The sequence below is a fragment of the Haemaphysalis longicornis genome, unplaced genomic scaffold (assembly GCF_048455015.1).
Source record: "Haemaphysalis longicornis isolate Haplotype H1 unplaced genomic scaffold, Haemaphysalis longicornis Haplotype H1 scaffold_2, whole genome shotgun sequence".
Taxonomy (NCBI): domain Eukaryota; kingdom Metazoa; phylum Arthropoda; class Arachnida; order Ixodida; family Ixodidae; genus Haemaphysalis; species Haemaphysalis longicornis.
The window spans coordinates 138,518,177-138,531,788 of record NW_027526295.1 but is presented as its reverse complement, the minus strand read 5'-3'; the positions used below and the strand labels follow the sequence as shown (position 1 = coordinate 138,531,788).

The 13,612-nt window shown below is 46.5% G+C and overlaps 1 protein-coding gene across 1 annotated transcript in view; it reads right to left on the bottom strand.

Moving 5' to 3' along the window:
* The window catches only part of LOC144168312 (phospholipid-transporting ATPase ABCA3-like), a 57,122-nt gene that overhangs the window by 13,822 nt on the left and 29,688 nt on the right, over positions 1-13,612 (bottom strand). Inside the window, exons 6-7 of the mRNA XM_077697322.1 lie at positions 6,593-6,751; positions 360-541 (exon numbers count right to left, since the gene is read on the bottom strand). Of these exons, the coding sequence (XP_077553448.1) occupies positions 360-541; positions 6,593-6,751 (341 nt within the window). The remainder of the gene's footprint in view (positions 1-359; positions 542-6,592; positions 6,752-13,612) is intronic.

The following is a 13,612-nucleotide window of genomic DNA, read 5'->3' as shown; positions in this document are numbered from 1 at the left end:
GGCTTGGCTTGGCTTGGATTGGATTGGATTGGATTGGACTTGGATTGGATTGGATTAAAGTGGATTGTGTTGGATTGTGTTGCGTCATAGCTGCGGCAGTCGCACTGGCGCCGGCGCGTCCCCTCACCGTTATGCGCGCTATAAAACGCGGTACCTGCGCCGCTCCGCTCCATCGTTCCAGCGCCGTTCCTCCGCTGTCCAACGCTGCAACGTGAACCCCCTATGCGTCGCATCTACACAGGGGTTCCCGCGAGGGGAGGTGGGAGTTTTTATTGTCTAATTTTTGACGCTTTCATAAAGGCCTTTTTTTAATAAAATTGTGGCCCCACAAGCTGATTAAGAGAACTGTCCGCCCGTACCTGTAGGTACCGACGAGCTGATCGGCATACTCTGACAGGCGGAACGTGTCCAGCAAGGCGTGCATGTACTGGGGACTCAAGGTGACTCCTCTCAGTCGTCCGAAGAGCAGCACGGTTTCCCGGCCGGTTAGCATGTCGAGCAGTCCATCCCTCTCGGGGCAGTACCCAATGTACCGCAGGAACTGAAATGGTTTAGACGCGCATTTAGCACCGCCCCCTTTTTTAGGCAATAAAGTTTATTCTCTCATGGCGAAAAACAGTGCACAGTAAAAAAAGGGAAGACAAGAAAGACAAACGCGGGCGCTGGCTAAGAACTGAATAGATTTTATTGCGTGCAGGCAATATAAGACAATGCAAAAACAACACAAGAACATTGAAGAATACAGATGCAATCGAACCCCGTTAATTCGAACTCGGGGTGATTCAAACTTTTGATTTATTCGAACTGACGCTGCGGCCCCGACAAAGATATGTGTATCTAAATAGGTTTCGTTAAGTCGGAATTCTTTTAATTAAAAGAAATTTTCGGGCCCCCTCCGAGTTCGAATTAACAAGGTTAGACTGGATAACAAGTCGGCTGACGGATTGGTGACGCATGTGCCCGCTCGAGCATGCATTGAAAATGCTTCATTAATCACCCTAGTTATCTCGTCACGGTAGCGCTTAAGGGTGTGACTGGGCTAAAACAAGGGCTCGCACGAGGGCTCGTTCACGCACGAAACCACATGTGTGGCGAGGTAGCTGCAGTAGCGGATTTGGTGGCGTTCGCGTTCTCGCGAAGCCGATCACTCACGCCCCTCGTCCAGCTTGTCCTATATATGTTCAGTTTGCCATCATTGTAAACCGACTAGACCGTTTTCTTACGTTAGTACAGTTTATTCTCTATTTCTCCATCTCGCTCACACAACCGAAAACCCTGATTTGTTACCAACGCTTGCAATTCATTTCTGATCACAAAGTACCTATAAAAAGAAATTCTCACTGGCATTAAAAGGCGCGCTATTGCGAGAAATAGCAACTCAATGCGAAGGCACCCTGTGTATGGTACGTTCATAAAGAAGGCTCTAAACTATGTCCACAACGGGAAGAACGGCATTTATTACAGGAATATGAAACCGGACACAAATCACGCGATACTTGCCCGATTAGTGGTATATACGTGGAATAGAACAGTTTGCAGGTCACGGACACTCGGGTCTATGAATTTCATTACTGTCTTCATATGAGTACATCGTTTATAAAGTCATGTCTCAATATGGACCTCGTTAATATGACCACCACGCAAAATGGACGAAATATTCAGTCAACCGGTCTCTCGCCATGCAATTCTGCCCCGTTAATATAAAAAACCGCAGTCCGGACATTGGACGGTTATTTTGGAGATAAAACGGGTAAATACAGGCACTCTTGTCTCGTTATTGCGGACACGGGCACACAAAGCAAAAAAATTGAAAAGATGACAGACGGCCTGCGAGGCCCCAGCGCGTACCAGGAATTTACTTTTTACCGAAGCATACAAAGCCGAAGCATACATCTATCTCGGAAAGCTCTTCCTTCCAGTACCATCGAATTAGATGGATAACATTCGTGATCAGCGAAAAACACTCTGGGGTAGTGACGACAGGGTGATGCCCTTTCCTCATCAAACAAGATTACCCAGTTCGGCATATGCCGAAAAGAGCAATTCCTGAGGCTCAGGACAAGATAACAGGACGATAATAGTTCGTGCCAATATTCGCAGCGCATAAAAGGCAAGGCTTCTCTGGTCAGTTCGGTGGAGGCAGTGGCTGGTGTTAGGAGTAAACGGACCCAGCTTTCCCTCACGTTTCCTTAAGCGATTCTCTCTAAAACGAGCTTTCCTGAAGCCAATATTTCTTAATGTTTGTGTTTTTGCACTTGATTCGTTATTATAGACGACTGAAATTATGGCCGATTTTTCTGGGGAACGGAGGCGTCCATATTAACGAGACATGACTGTATTAGGAAATCAGCAACATGTTATGCGCTATCGAGCTCGAGAAGAAACCTTCACTGTGGCATTCTGGATGTGTTGGTGTAGGCTACAAAATAGAAGATATGTCACCATGAAGATTCACTGCCTTGCTCGCGTTACACAGTAGCTATTGAATCTTATGCGTCACCTCTAAATGCAAATTCACTGTAGAGCCTCGGAAATGGGTAACATTCATTATTGATTGAAGCCACTTTCCATTGGTGGAAATGTACACTTGCCTGATGATTTCGCAGTGTACTTACCCCGAAGTGATCATTAAATCGGTTGCCTTCGGTCCGCATAATTTGCCAAAATATCCTGTAATATTATTATCCTCGAAACGTAGCAGGAACAAAAAAATTGGGTGGAATAATTCAAGAGAAGAATTTCCACCATTAGACCCTAGCGCACGAAATTGTTCCTGCTTACCGCAGCAAAGATCGTCAACACGACGACGGAGATTGAGCAACAGCGAGGAAGAGCATTAATATTTAAGTGGGGACAAAGGTGATGTAGATATTTTTGTAGCAGAAGGCGAGGGTGTGCTTACCCCAAACAGTCATCGATTAAGAAGTCTAAAGCGCTGCTTTACCAGAATATGGAGAATAAAATGTTCTTCCTTTCTAACAATAATTACATCTAAGACAATAGCTCAACACTATTTTTTTTTGTAGAACAATACCAGAATTCTGCATGAACAATATTACTAATGAGTAAAAGCATATTATAACACGCCTTTTATTCATTGATTTGCCAGATTTCATTACCCTATTAATGGAGCTAGGTTTTCTCGAAACATAATAATAGAACCAACTACCGAACTAGTCCACCGTAAACAAAAGTACCAAACGCATATAATGGCGAGAATGGTGTGCAAAAGGTTTAGTAACGTACCACGGCGTAGCCACGAATGGTGGACGGGCAATCGATAGGGCACCAAAGTCATTTTTAAGCGCAAACCAAACTTCTTCCTTCACGCTCGTGTATGCCAGATGTAGCCGACAAATATACAAACCCGCCCGTGGTTCTCGGTCTGCCGATGAAATGTGAGGTAGACAGGGGAGAAAATTCCGCCTCCCCGAAATACCGCAGCGCATGGGCCGGCGATACAACAAAGACGAACCAGTTCATGGTTAAATTGAAAATATACCAGAGTGGTAGCAGAGTCCTTCATTGAAGGACTCTGGTGGTAGGAACGGGCCTAGGGCGATAAACAAATTGGCGGATCGTGCATATTGTCACGGTACATAGCGCTGGGCAATACCCCTCACCGCCATTACAAAGAACCAGCGACGACGACGACGACGAAGAAAGGGCTAGCGGAACCTGCGCTGGCTGTCTGATTGCCGCCATGTAAATAGTGTAAATAGATTGTTCACCTTCTTCATGGTTCGTCTCATACGCTCTGCCGCCACGTTACAATATGAAAAACAGCAGATGTAAAGCGACGCTGTACATTTCTGCTGATATGTTTACTTCCTCACCTGGTGTTATTACAGTGGTCATATCTTTCCTTGTCGCCAGAAACATCGCGCGTAAGGGACGTAACCAGGTGGTCGTGACCTTGACGATTTGTACTACAACACCGAACTGACCGCTGAGCCTCAGGCGGTTGGCTTTCATGACTTGTTCCACTTGTCGCTTCTAAGCGGAGGGCTCACAACGCTCATCGTCTTTCGTGGTCGCCATGCGTCGCTGCCTCCATACATTCGCAGCTTGCACAGCGAAGACGGTGTCCTGGCCAGGACGCTCTTTCGATGCCACCAGTTCAAAGAGAGATCGGAATGCGCAAATGAACTTGGGCTTCCCCGCTATACGTATAAAGAAGCACTATCTGGTGCAACTCCCCTGCGCGCGTCTCCACCAATAGCTTCCCCAACCCCGCAGAAGCGATAAGCCCCGACCAGCGTTATCTGGTCGAAGTGTAAACCAGCACGCCGGGTCAAAGTGCAGCAGGATCAGCAGACCCCGGAAGAGCGGGAGGAGAAGCAACAAAGCTTTGTTTTAAAACCGGGTTGAGGCCATACGCGGCGAAAGCCCGTCGCCTGTACATAGTGAGGCCACGCGCCGCTGGTACGCGTAACCAGGAGGTAGAACCATTGTGATGGGAATTGCTGCAGCTAAACCCGTGAGGATTCACGTTTGTCGGGCTCACCCCAATTGTACGGAATAGCCAGAGGTTAGTCTGCGAAGTCGGCAAATGACGAGGGGGAGCAAATAATTAGAAACAAAGGCCGTGTATCTACTTGCTGCGCAGCAAATGGGGATGAGGACAGAAGACGGTGAATTTTCTTGAGTTCCAGCCGCGTAACGCATCGTCGCCACTGCTTCGGGGACGACCTAATACTCGTCTAGGAAGGGCAGACCCTGCGTGGCCGAGGCCCCTACCCTCCGCAGGAACCTTCAATAAAGTCATTTTCTCTCTCTCTCTCTCTCTCTCTCTCTCTCTCTCTCTCTCTCTCTCTCTCTCTCTCTCTCTCTCTCTCTCTCTCTCTCTCTCTCTCTCTCTCTCCCTCTCTCTCTCTCTCTGTTCTGAAATAAGTAGATATGCCTCTTCCTTCCTAACCATTATCACCATGAGTTTGTTCGATTAAGGACCTCATCAGGAGGTTTATCAGCGGCTCGTCTCTTTCTCCACATATTTTGGTGCCGAAACTCGGGAACAAATTATGAATATTTAATATTTCGCTACTCTTCCACCGTCTTCTCTTTTCTGGGGACCGGGAATGAAGCCGCACATGGAAGGAGCCTATTCGGGGAACAGCGGTGGAGTCTCGAAGAACCCAACCGTAAAAAGTATTTCCCCGGCGCATCGCAAGATGTCACTGCGCGAAGGCAATACCGACGCGGAGACGACGCCGACTTCTGCCTTCTGAGCCCTGTCGCCAGCCCTTACGAGATTTGCGACCCATGGACCGGATTATGGAGGCCCTGCTCCAAAGGCAGCGCGTCGTCCGTCTAGATACCACGTCCATCATTTGCAAAGCTTAAGACAGTAGTTTGGTTCATGGGTCCACCAAAGCCATAAATGGAGGTGCAAGCCGCCAGGTGTCGATCTCTGTCGGGTTCATACGGTTTTGAAACGAACTCTCTGTGGACTAAGCAATTTGTCGGCCACAAACCATATTTAATAATTGTTGCGCGGGGGAGGATGTTGTGAAATCAGTAGCTACGCCTCTCTGGTGCCCCACTATCATTATCATGTGTTTTTTTCTTAAAGACATTATCGGGAGGGGTGTACACGGCTCGACTTTTTCTCACCATTCTCCACTATAATCCCTCCACCTACCACGCCTCTCGTCAATCGTCCCATTCAACTCTTATTCGTCCCCTCTCCCCACTGCTCCTCCGTTTAAACACCCTCGCCTCAATGCTGCCTTTCCCTGCTTCCTTTCTTTTCATTCAGCACTCCAACTTGTCCCCCCCCCCCCTCCCCCCCCCCCCAAACTTGCCGCTCCTACACTTCCCAATCCCTTCACCTCCCTTCCGGTAGCTTTCTCCCTCCTCGCACTGCGGTTCCTTCTGCCTTTCTCCCCCTTTCGCCAACAGTCTCTCACTCCTAACAATTCGCCTTCCCCAATCACCAGCTATCCTCCCTCCTCTTTCGTCATCTGCGTTTTCTCTGCACATGTGTGGCCAATCCCCTCTCCACGCTCCACTCTTCTCTTTCGCTTTTACTTGACTCTATTCTGTTTAACCCCCTCCACATCAAGCTTCACTTGTATATTTCTCCTCCCACACCATCTCCCCGTTCCCATTCTCCCCCACACATCACACTTTCCCTCTCTCTCTCTTATCAAATCGTCCGCCACCTCATCTCTTACGTTTACCGCTTAACGCGTCTCCGCCTTCGCCGCTAAACTTATCTGCCTCTTCTTCCGTCCCCGACCACTTCCACTAATGTTCTTTAGGACTGCAGTCTTCCTACTTCACGTAAATGAAAATGCTTTGGTCTGCCTCTCTGCTTGTCAGTCAGCCACTGTTATCAGCCAGAGCTATGACCTGCTCATCGGCGGGTAACTTGCGCACTCCTACAATACCGGTGTTGGGTGAGGGAAGAAGGGTGCCGGAGGAGAAGGGAATGGATTATATCACGTTGGCTACTTTTCAGGGGCAGTTTAGATATATTACAGGGAGACTCTCGGTCCACGTATGATCACGCCGATGAAGGGTCAAGTTCTGTCGAGCATGCAGGCAGCCGCCACCGTGCTCTCCGTGTCTGAAGTGGCCAGGAACTCACCAGCCGCGGACTCTGGACGAGGGAGAATCCGGAGATTAAAGCGTCCCCCTCGTGCGGCAGCAGCTGCCCAGTCAAGATGCGAAACATGGTCGTCTTGCCCACGCCGTTTACGCCCAGCAGGCCGAAACACTCGCCCTTCTGCACCGTGAAGCTCAGACCCTGGGGGAAGAAACAAGCAATCAGTTGTCCCAGATATTGGCGACTGCCATGCTCGGACTCAAGCAGCCGAAGGAAGCATGAAAAAGAAAAATACTTCTAGGGTGCATTAGCTTTCTGGCGGCGCGAAGTGCAGCCGTATTTAACGTAGGGCTCACATCACGCACCATAATAAAAATTTAAAAAACCATTTCGTGAGTGTATCCGACCATATGCTGTATCAGCCATGTGACCCTCGGCTGACACAGCATCCGAATAGATATAATGACAATGCTGACAAACCTCTGCAAGATGGAAGGCGTTGCCCTTGGAAACCGTGAGCATGAACACGTTTTATTATCGGAGCTGTTTATACTTGAGTTCACAGCAATATTTTTCTTCAGCTTATATCACTATACAGGGTGTTTCGACGATACTTGGAACACTTTAAAAATTTTTGCTGAGCAAACCGCCGCTCTGTTCGCGCTCAAACTTGCCGCGAAAGTCGCATTTTGTGGTCTATTTTGTTTGATACCGGGAACAACGATGTTGCTTACCTGTCTGTTCTGAAAATAGATAAAAACGATTTTCCACTATAGGAAAATGACGGCTGATTTGGACGTGCGAACCAGCGCAAGTTGAGAACGGCGGAACCACCTGCAGAGTGAAACGCACGTTTGGGATTCACGTACGGAGCCAAATGGTGCAGCAGACGATCAGAAAATTCACCTAGAAATGAGCTAGCAGACGATCAGAAAACCCGATTTTCGGGCTCGCACGTCCAAATCAGCGCCATTTTCCCATAGGCGGAAATAGTTTTTATTTATTTTCAGGTTAAACAGGTAAGTGCCGTCGTTGTTCCCGGTGTCAAACAAAATATACCACAAAATGCGACCTTCGTGTGAAGTTTGAGCGCGAACGTAGCGGCGGTTCGCTCAGGAAAAAATATTAAAGTGTTCCAATTACCGTCGCAACACACTGTGCTTCTCATTTATTCATTCCCATATTACAACCGCATCACATGCTAGGGCAATACATAAAACACCCACCTTACACCATTACGAATACAAAATCAAGATATTCGAATAATCTCATCGAGTTAGTATGGCGCGAATGCTCATTTATTGTTTTATAGAGATAATACTTTGTCTCTTTCCAAGCTTATGAGTTATAACGTAGGTATATGTTTGTTTAACGTGCTTCGCGATGAGTTTCCGTGTTTCTCTTTTTGGGCCGCTAGTCTCGTTTATATAACCACTAGGTTTGCTCTTAAGAAAAATTTCATTTTACCGAGAGTAAAAACTAACTACGGCAAACAGACAGTGGACTTCTCGGCAATATCCTTATGGAAGTCTATGCCGCCCGCCATTAGATCTAATATATCACACAAATTCGAAAAAGAATTAGAGTGCTACCTCATGGCCCTGCCTCAGACATAACCAGGATTGTTTCCAATATGCTGTGTTGTTCAGTGTTTATCTATGTTGTTTATGTATAGTTATTTCTGCCATGTGCTTTCAGCTATTGACTCTGCTTTATATCATTCGTGTACACATCCTTTTTTACCACTTGCTTCTTTTATTCAGTGTATTCTATGTTATTCTGTACACAAGGTCCCGCTACAGTCTCCGACCTTAGGACCTCCTTCTGCATATGAGCTCCATGTATAATTTTCACATAATAAATTAATCGACTAATTGATTCGGTGATTGATTGATTGATTGGTTTATCGATCGATTGATTAATTGATTTCCATCAGTGCCTGGCGTCTTTCAAACCTCGGTGTAGAAAAGTGGAGAGGAGAAAAATGATAGGCCAAGAAGTGTGAGGAAAATGGCGAGGAGGCAAGAAGCCGACGAGCCGGTGTGGGGAGCGCGTCTCAACAAAAACAACGCTTCCCGTGGAAGGAATCGAACCGGCGTCTATCCGATTGCCCCATCGACGCGTTCGGGGCGGCCAGCATTTCTTTAGTGGTTCTCCTAGCTGAGAAACAGGTGTCGCTCGAAACTCAGTGTAGAAACATGCAAGGGGAGAATGCTGCGCCGGGAACTGTGCAGGAAACTGGCGAGGAGGCAAGGAGCCGACGAGCAGGGGTGGGGAGTGCACGTCGCGACGCAAAAGTTCGGGTGGATAGGCGCGCGTCGGGGATTCGCTGCTCCTAGTGATGACGTAAGCTCTGACGTGCACGTGTTCTAGTTGAGAGACACGACGTGCGCTCGACGTCATCAATATCCGATCAACCGATAACACAGGCAGTCCTAAGATAAGCCAAGTGCACTACTCCGCGTATATTATTGCTTATATTTTATCAGGAATTCATTTTCTAATAGGCACTGCCCAAATACATTTTTCTATTGTTTGAGGCTGGAATGCGGTACACCGTAATTTCATTTACTGTACATACTCGCTATCCCTACGGTGGTAACGACAAATAGGAGGAGCATTACCCGAATCAGAGAGGGAAACACAACCAAGAAAAACTGAAAGACAGCTGCGGTATTGATGTATCTGTTATGCTAAAATCTTAATATAGAACTTGTCATGCAGCGTAAGAACATCCCACGTTTTAACAATGCCTGGAAAGTATTCGGTCCGTTTTGGGTAACATTTGGTGAGGGAGCTGTACAAGGGTTACCTCCCCGTACAGTAAACAATGTTTGCTTTAGTTGTTCTATTAAGTGTACTCTACGGTGCAAATGTGAATATAATCTTATGGCTGGTAGTTTCAGTGTGTAGGACTTGATTGCTGGCTATTTGGTTCATGACGTACGAAGATACGTTTGCGGAAAGACGAGAACGAACAGAAGAGAGGACAAGACGAGTGCCAGACGAGACCTATTTAACTGGGGTACTCGACAACGTAGGGCTGTAATAATCACCTCTACGTTGCGTGAAGGGCACCATTCAGGCTTCCGTGAGAATTGCAGATGATTAAAATCTCTTAATGACGATAAAACTGATTCTTTCTGTTCTTGGATTTTCAGCTTCCTACAGTACCTGTGCAGCTATTGTAACGAAGACGAGTGTGTGGAACGCTACCTCTTGACATGTCGACGTTTTTCACGTCTCAGACGTCAGTTGCTGGAGGTGCCGCTTTGCAGTTTGGGGATATCCCTAGCACTGCCGGCTCTACTCTCATTCGGGGCTTCCAAAACGGGGCTCTGCCGCCGAGATGTATGCTCTGCCCTCCTGCGCCTCATTGAAAATTCCAATAGATTCACTTTATGATTGCGATTGGTCACCCTCGCCTTGATTTTCCGGTTTCTTTTCTGTCATTTATGGAACCAAAACTCTTTACAACCGGACTAAATTATCTGTTCTAAGCGTCTCGCAATTAGATAAGAATTCCATTTATTTTAACCGTCCCCTCTTGATTGGCCGATCCCCTGAATGGGTATGCGCCATATCTAAAGGCGCAACAACAACAACATGACGAGCGCTCGTCTTGTCGACTGCTCTTCGTTCTCGTCTTTTGAGCAAACTTATTCCTTCGTAATTTTCAGTGTCGTTTAACGGTGCAGTTCATCGGTGCGGTACATTTCGGAAACTTATTGCAAATCGTTTATGATCAGAAATTGCACTATTTGCTTAATTAGGCGTGGGCACAAAATGGCCTCGTAGGCTATCGTCACAATTCCTGGTGATTTTTTTTCCGTACTACCACAGCTAAACATGCTAAAGTTTTGCATTTTGCACTTTGCTTCCACAGCCATTAACACGCGCATTTGACGTTGTACCTCCTTTAAACAGGAAGTACCCGCCCTAAAACAAGATACACGCATATTTTTTGGATGCTGTTATTTAAATGAATTTTCCAGATAGCTAGGTTTCGGCGAATATTGCCGCAATATGCACAACAAGATTGGTTCCAAAGCTTACCGCTTTTAAACAAGGAAATAATAACAAAGATGTGATTCATTTTACGTTGACAATGCTACACAGGGTGTCCCAGCTATCATGCACCAAGATTAAAAAAAAAGAGCAATGGTGTTACTTTAAAAAAAACCTAGTGCGTAATGTTTGCAGTGCTGTGGAGAAGCGGACAGTAATTTTTTCGTTAATGATACTTAACTACTCCATTGTAATTAATTATCTAACTCGAGAAGTACTGCCCTAATCACTGAAGTGTCAATGAGGCACTTGTTGGTACCCACGAGGCGCATCTAACTGCGGTATTTTCAGCGACGAACTAATTGCGTACTCATTTATTCTGACTGATAAAGAGAACCCACCACATATGAAAAAATACCACGTGACGGCGCTTCCGCGCGCATTAGAGTTCCTGTATATAGCTCCCCTAGGGGAGCGATATACAGGAACTCTACGCGATATACAGGAACTCTAGCGCGCATTGTAAAGCAGCGTCCCCAAATAAGCTGTATGAAAGCAACTGCTTCGCCTGTCACCCGACCGAACAGACAGCGCATCACCTTGATAATGGCATGCATGGAAGGAGCAGCAACAGCAAGATTCGCGGGGCGCGTGCGCAGATAAGGCACAAACTCGGTCGCGATTTATTCTTTCTTTATTTTGTTTATCTCATACTGGCTAACTCAGAGGCAGCCTGTTTGAGGATGCTTTAGGATGCGCGCTAATGCGCGCGGAGGCGCCGTCACGTGGTATTTTTCATATTTCGTGGGGTTTTCTTTATCAGTCCGAATAAATAAGTACGCAATTAGTTCGTCGCTGAAAATACCGCAGTTAGATGCCCCTCATGGGTACCTACAAGTGCCTCATTGACACTTCAGTGATTAGGGCAGTACCTCTCCTGTTAGATAATTAATATAGCTAATTATAATATAATATAATTAATTTTGTATAATTATATATCATTATTATGACTAATTAATAATTAATTAGTTAAGTATCATTAACGGAAAAAATTACTGTCCGCTTCTCCACAGTACTGCAAACATTACGCACTAGGTTTTTTTTAAGTAACGCCATTGCTCTTTTTTTTGTTAATCTTCGTGCATGATAGCTGGGACACCCTGTATAGATTGATTGTAGGGTTTAACGCGCCGACGCAACGCCGGCGATGAGGCGCGCCGTAGTGGAGGGCTCCGGATTAATTTTTACCACCTGGGGATCTTTATCATGCGCCGAAATCTCGTACACACGGGCGTTTTTGCTTTTCGCCTCCATCAGAAAAGCGGCCGCCGCGGCCGGGAATTGAACCCGCGACCTCGTGCTCAGCAGCGCAAGGACACCCTGTATATAAATGTACACTACGACTGTACACGAAAGCGCTGCATTCAACAGTTTGTCTTGCGGCGCGAACTGTTGTTTGCACAAACACGTCATGTATTGTATTTTTCGAGTACAGTCGGTAAAAGGCTTGTCTATAACAGCGATTTCAACTTCAACCAGCTACATCCGAAAACTGCCGAAACATACTCGTTCCAAACATGTCGGAGGCAAAAGCGAAGGTCTAAGACTTCAGAATTCCGCAGTAGTTTTATTCAAATCCCGCTCCGGCGGGGCAGGATAGGGCTGAGAGTACGAACGCTGTGTTATAGACAAGCCTTTTACCGGCTGTACATGCCTGTCTACATTATGCAAACCCATTGCTTGCATTCTTCCCTAGCCTTCATACGTATGAAACACTTTCGCGGCGTAGAATTACGCAGTGATATCTACTTATGAAATTTCTTTTTTTTCGCGTTTTTGCGGTTTAATTTACAACTGAAGAAATCCCAAACTGCAGACTGAATAGATTTGGCTACCAGTTGACGACACATCGACTATTTCCGGAAAGCACTCCCAGAAATCCCTGTCTTACCGTACCATTCGCAACGTGGACTTTTGGAAACTGGTGGTGAGCGCAACTAAGAGCATAGCGATCGGAAGCTTTTGACCACCTTGTACCTAAGGAGGGGCTTTCGTGCATCCTGAAACATGGTTGTGAAATACTCATAATTCAATTCACTTCCCACGCATGCACCGAGACGGGCAGCCTTAACTTCACGTACACCCCTAAGCAACCTCCCTCCTACTATCACTACTATCTCAGGCCCGTCCTTTTTTCCGGCTGTAGTGGTTATACGCGGGACCGCCATTTAAGCCCAGTTAAGAGCCCACGTAAGTTCATAGCACCGTGGATTTTTAGACAGGTGTGTGGTGCATCGGGAATCCGAAAACAAATATTCCACATACATTTATTGGGATGTTACAGAATATGGTACGCCATATGACCAGTATGCACCATAATCCTACGCGCAGGTATTTCTAAAAATAAGAAGGTAAGATACGTAGTACTGCTTTATATGAAACAGGCCTATGCGTGGCAAGGTATGCAGTTAAAAGAAGTAAGACAGCTAAAGCCGTAGCATTACGCTTCGCACTGTTGACAATGTTCTAAACAATAACCTTTTCTCGGTTTATTGAACATTTCACGATTTATCGCAATTTTTTTGCCAGGCGAGTTCATTTTACAGCAGGGGTCTGCAACTTTTCCAGTTGGAGATTCGAGTTGCATGAAGCCGACACGGCAATGACCGCACAGGAAATCGGGGCGAGGGGGAGAGGGGACCATTTTTGGACCGATGCAAAGAAGGGAAGTGCAGACGTAATCTGGCTAAATGTGAAGATGGGGGGCAATGCCAAATGGAAGCGATCTTGCTTCGTTTCTGTCTAACCGCATGTAAGGTTAAAATAGCCATGTCGGCCTTCAGATAGGAAGTAACAAGGTAAGGGGGGTTCTCACGTCGTGTCGGGAGCCGCGGAGTACTTGCTCCTGGGCCCCTGGTTGCAGAGCCTCTTGCTATAGAGGAAGGCAAACATTAATCTCAAAATGAGCTCCCGTGGGTGGCAAGTTTGCTGAAATATTGATTCTCACAACCGTCACTTGTGTCAGTGTTACGAGTGACCCATCAGATCCGAGAA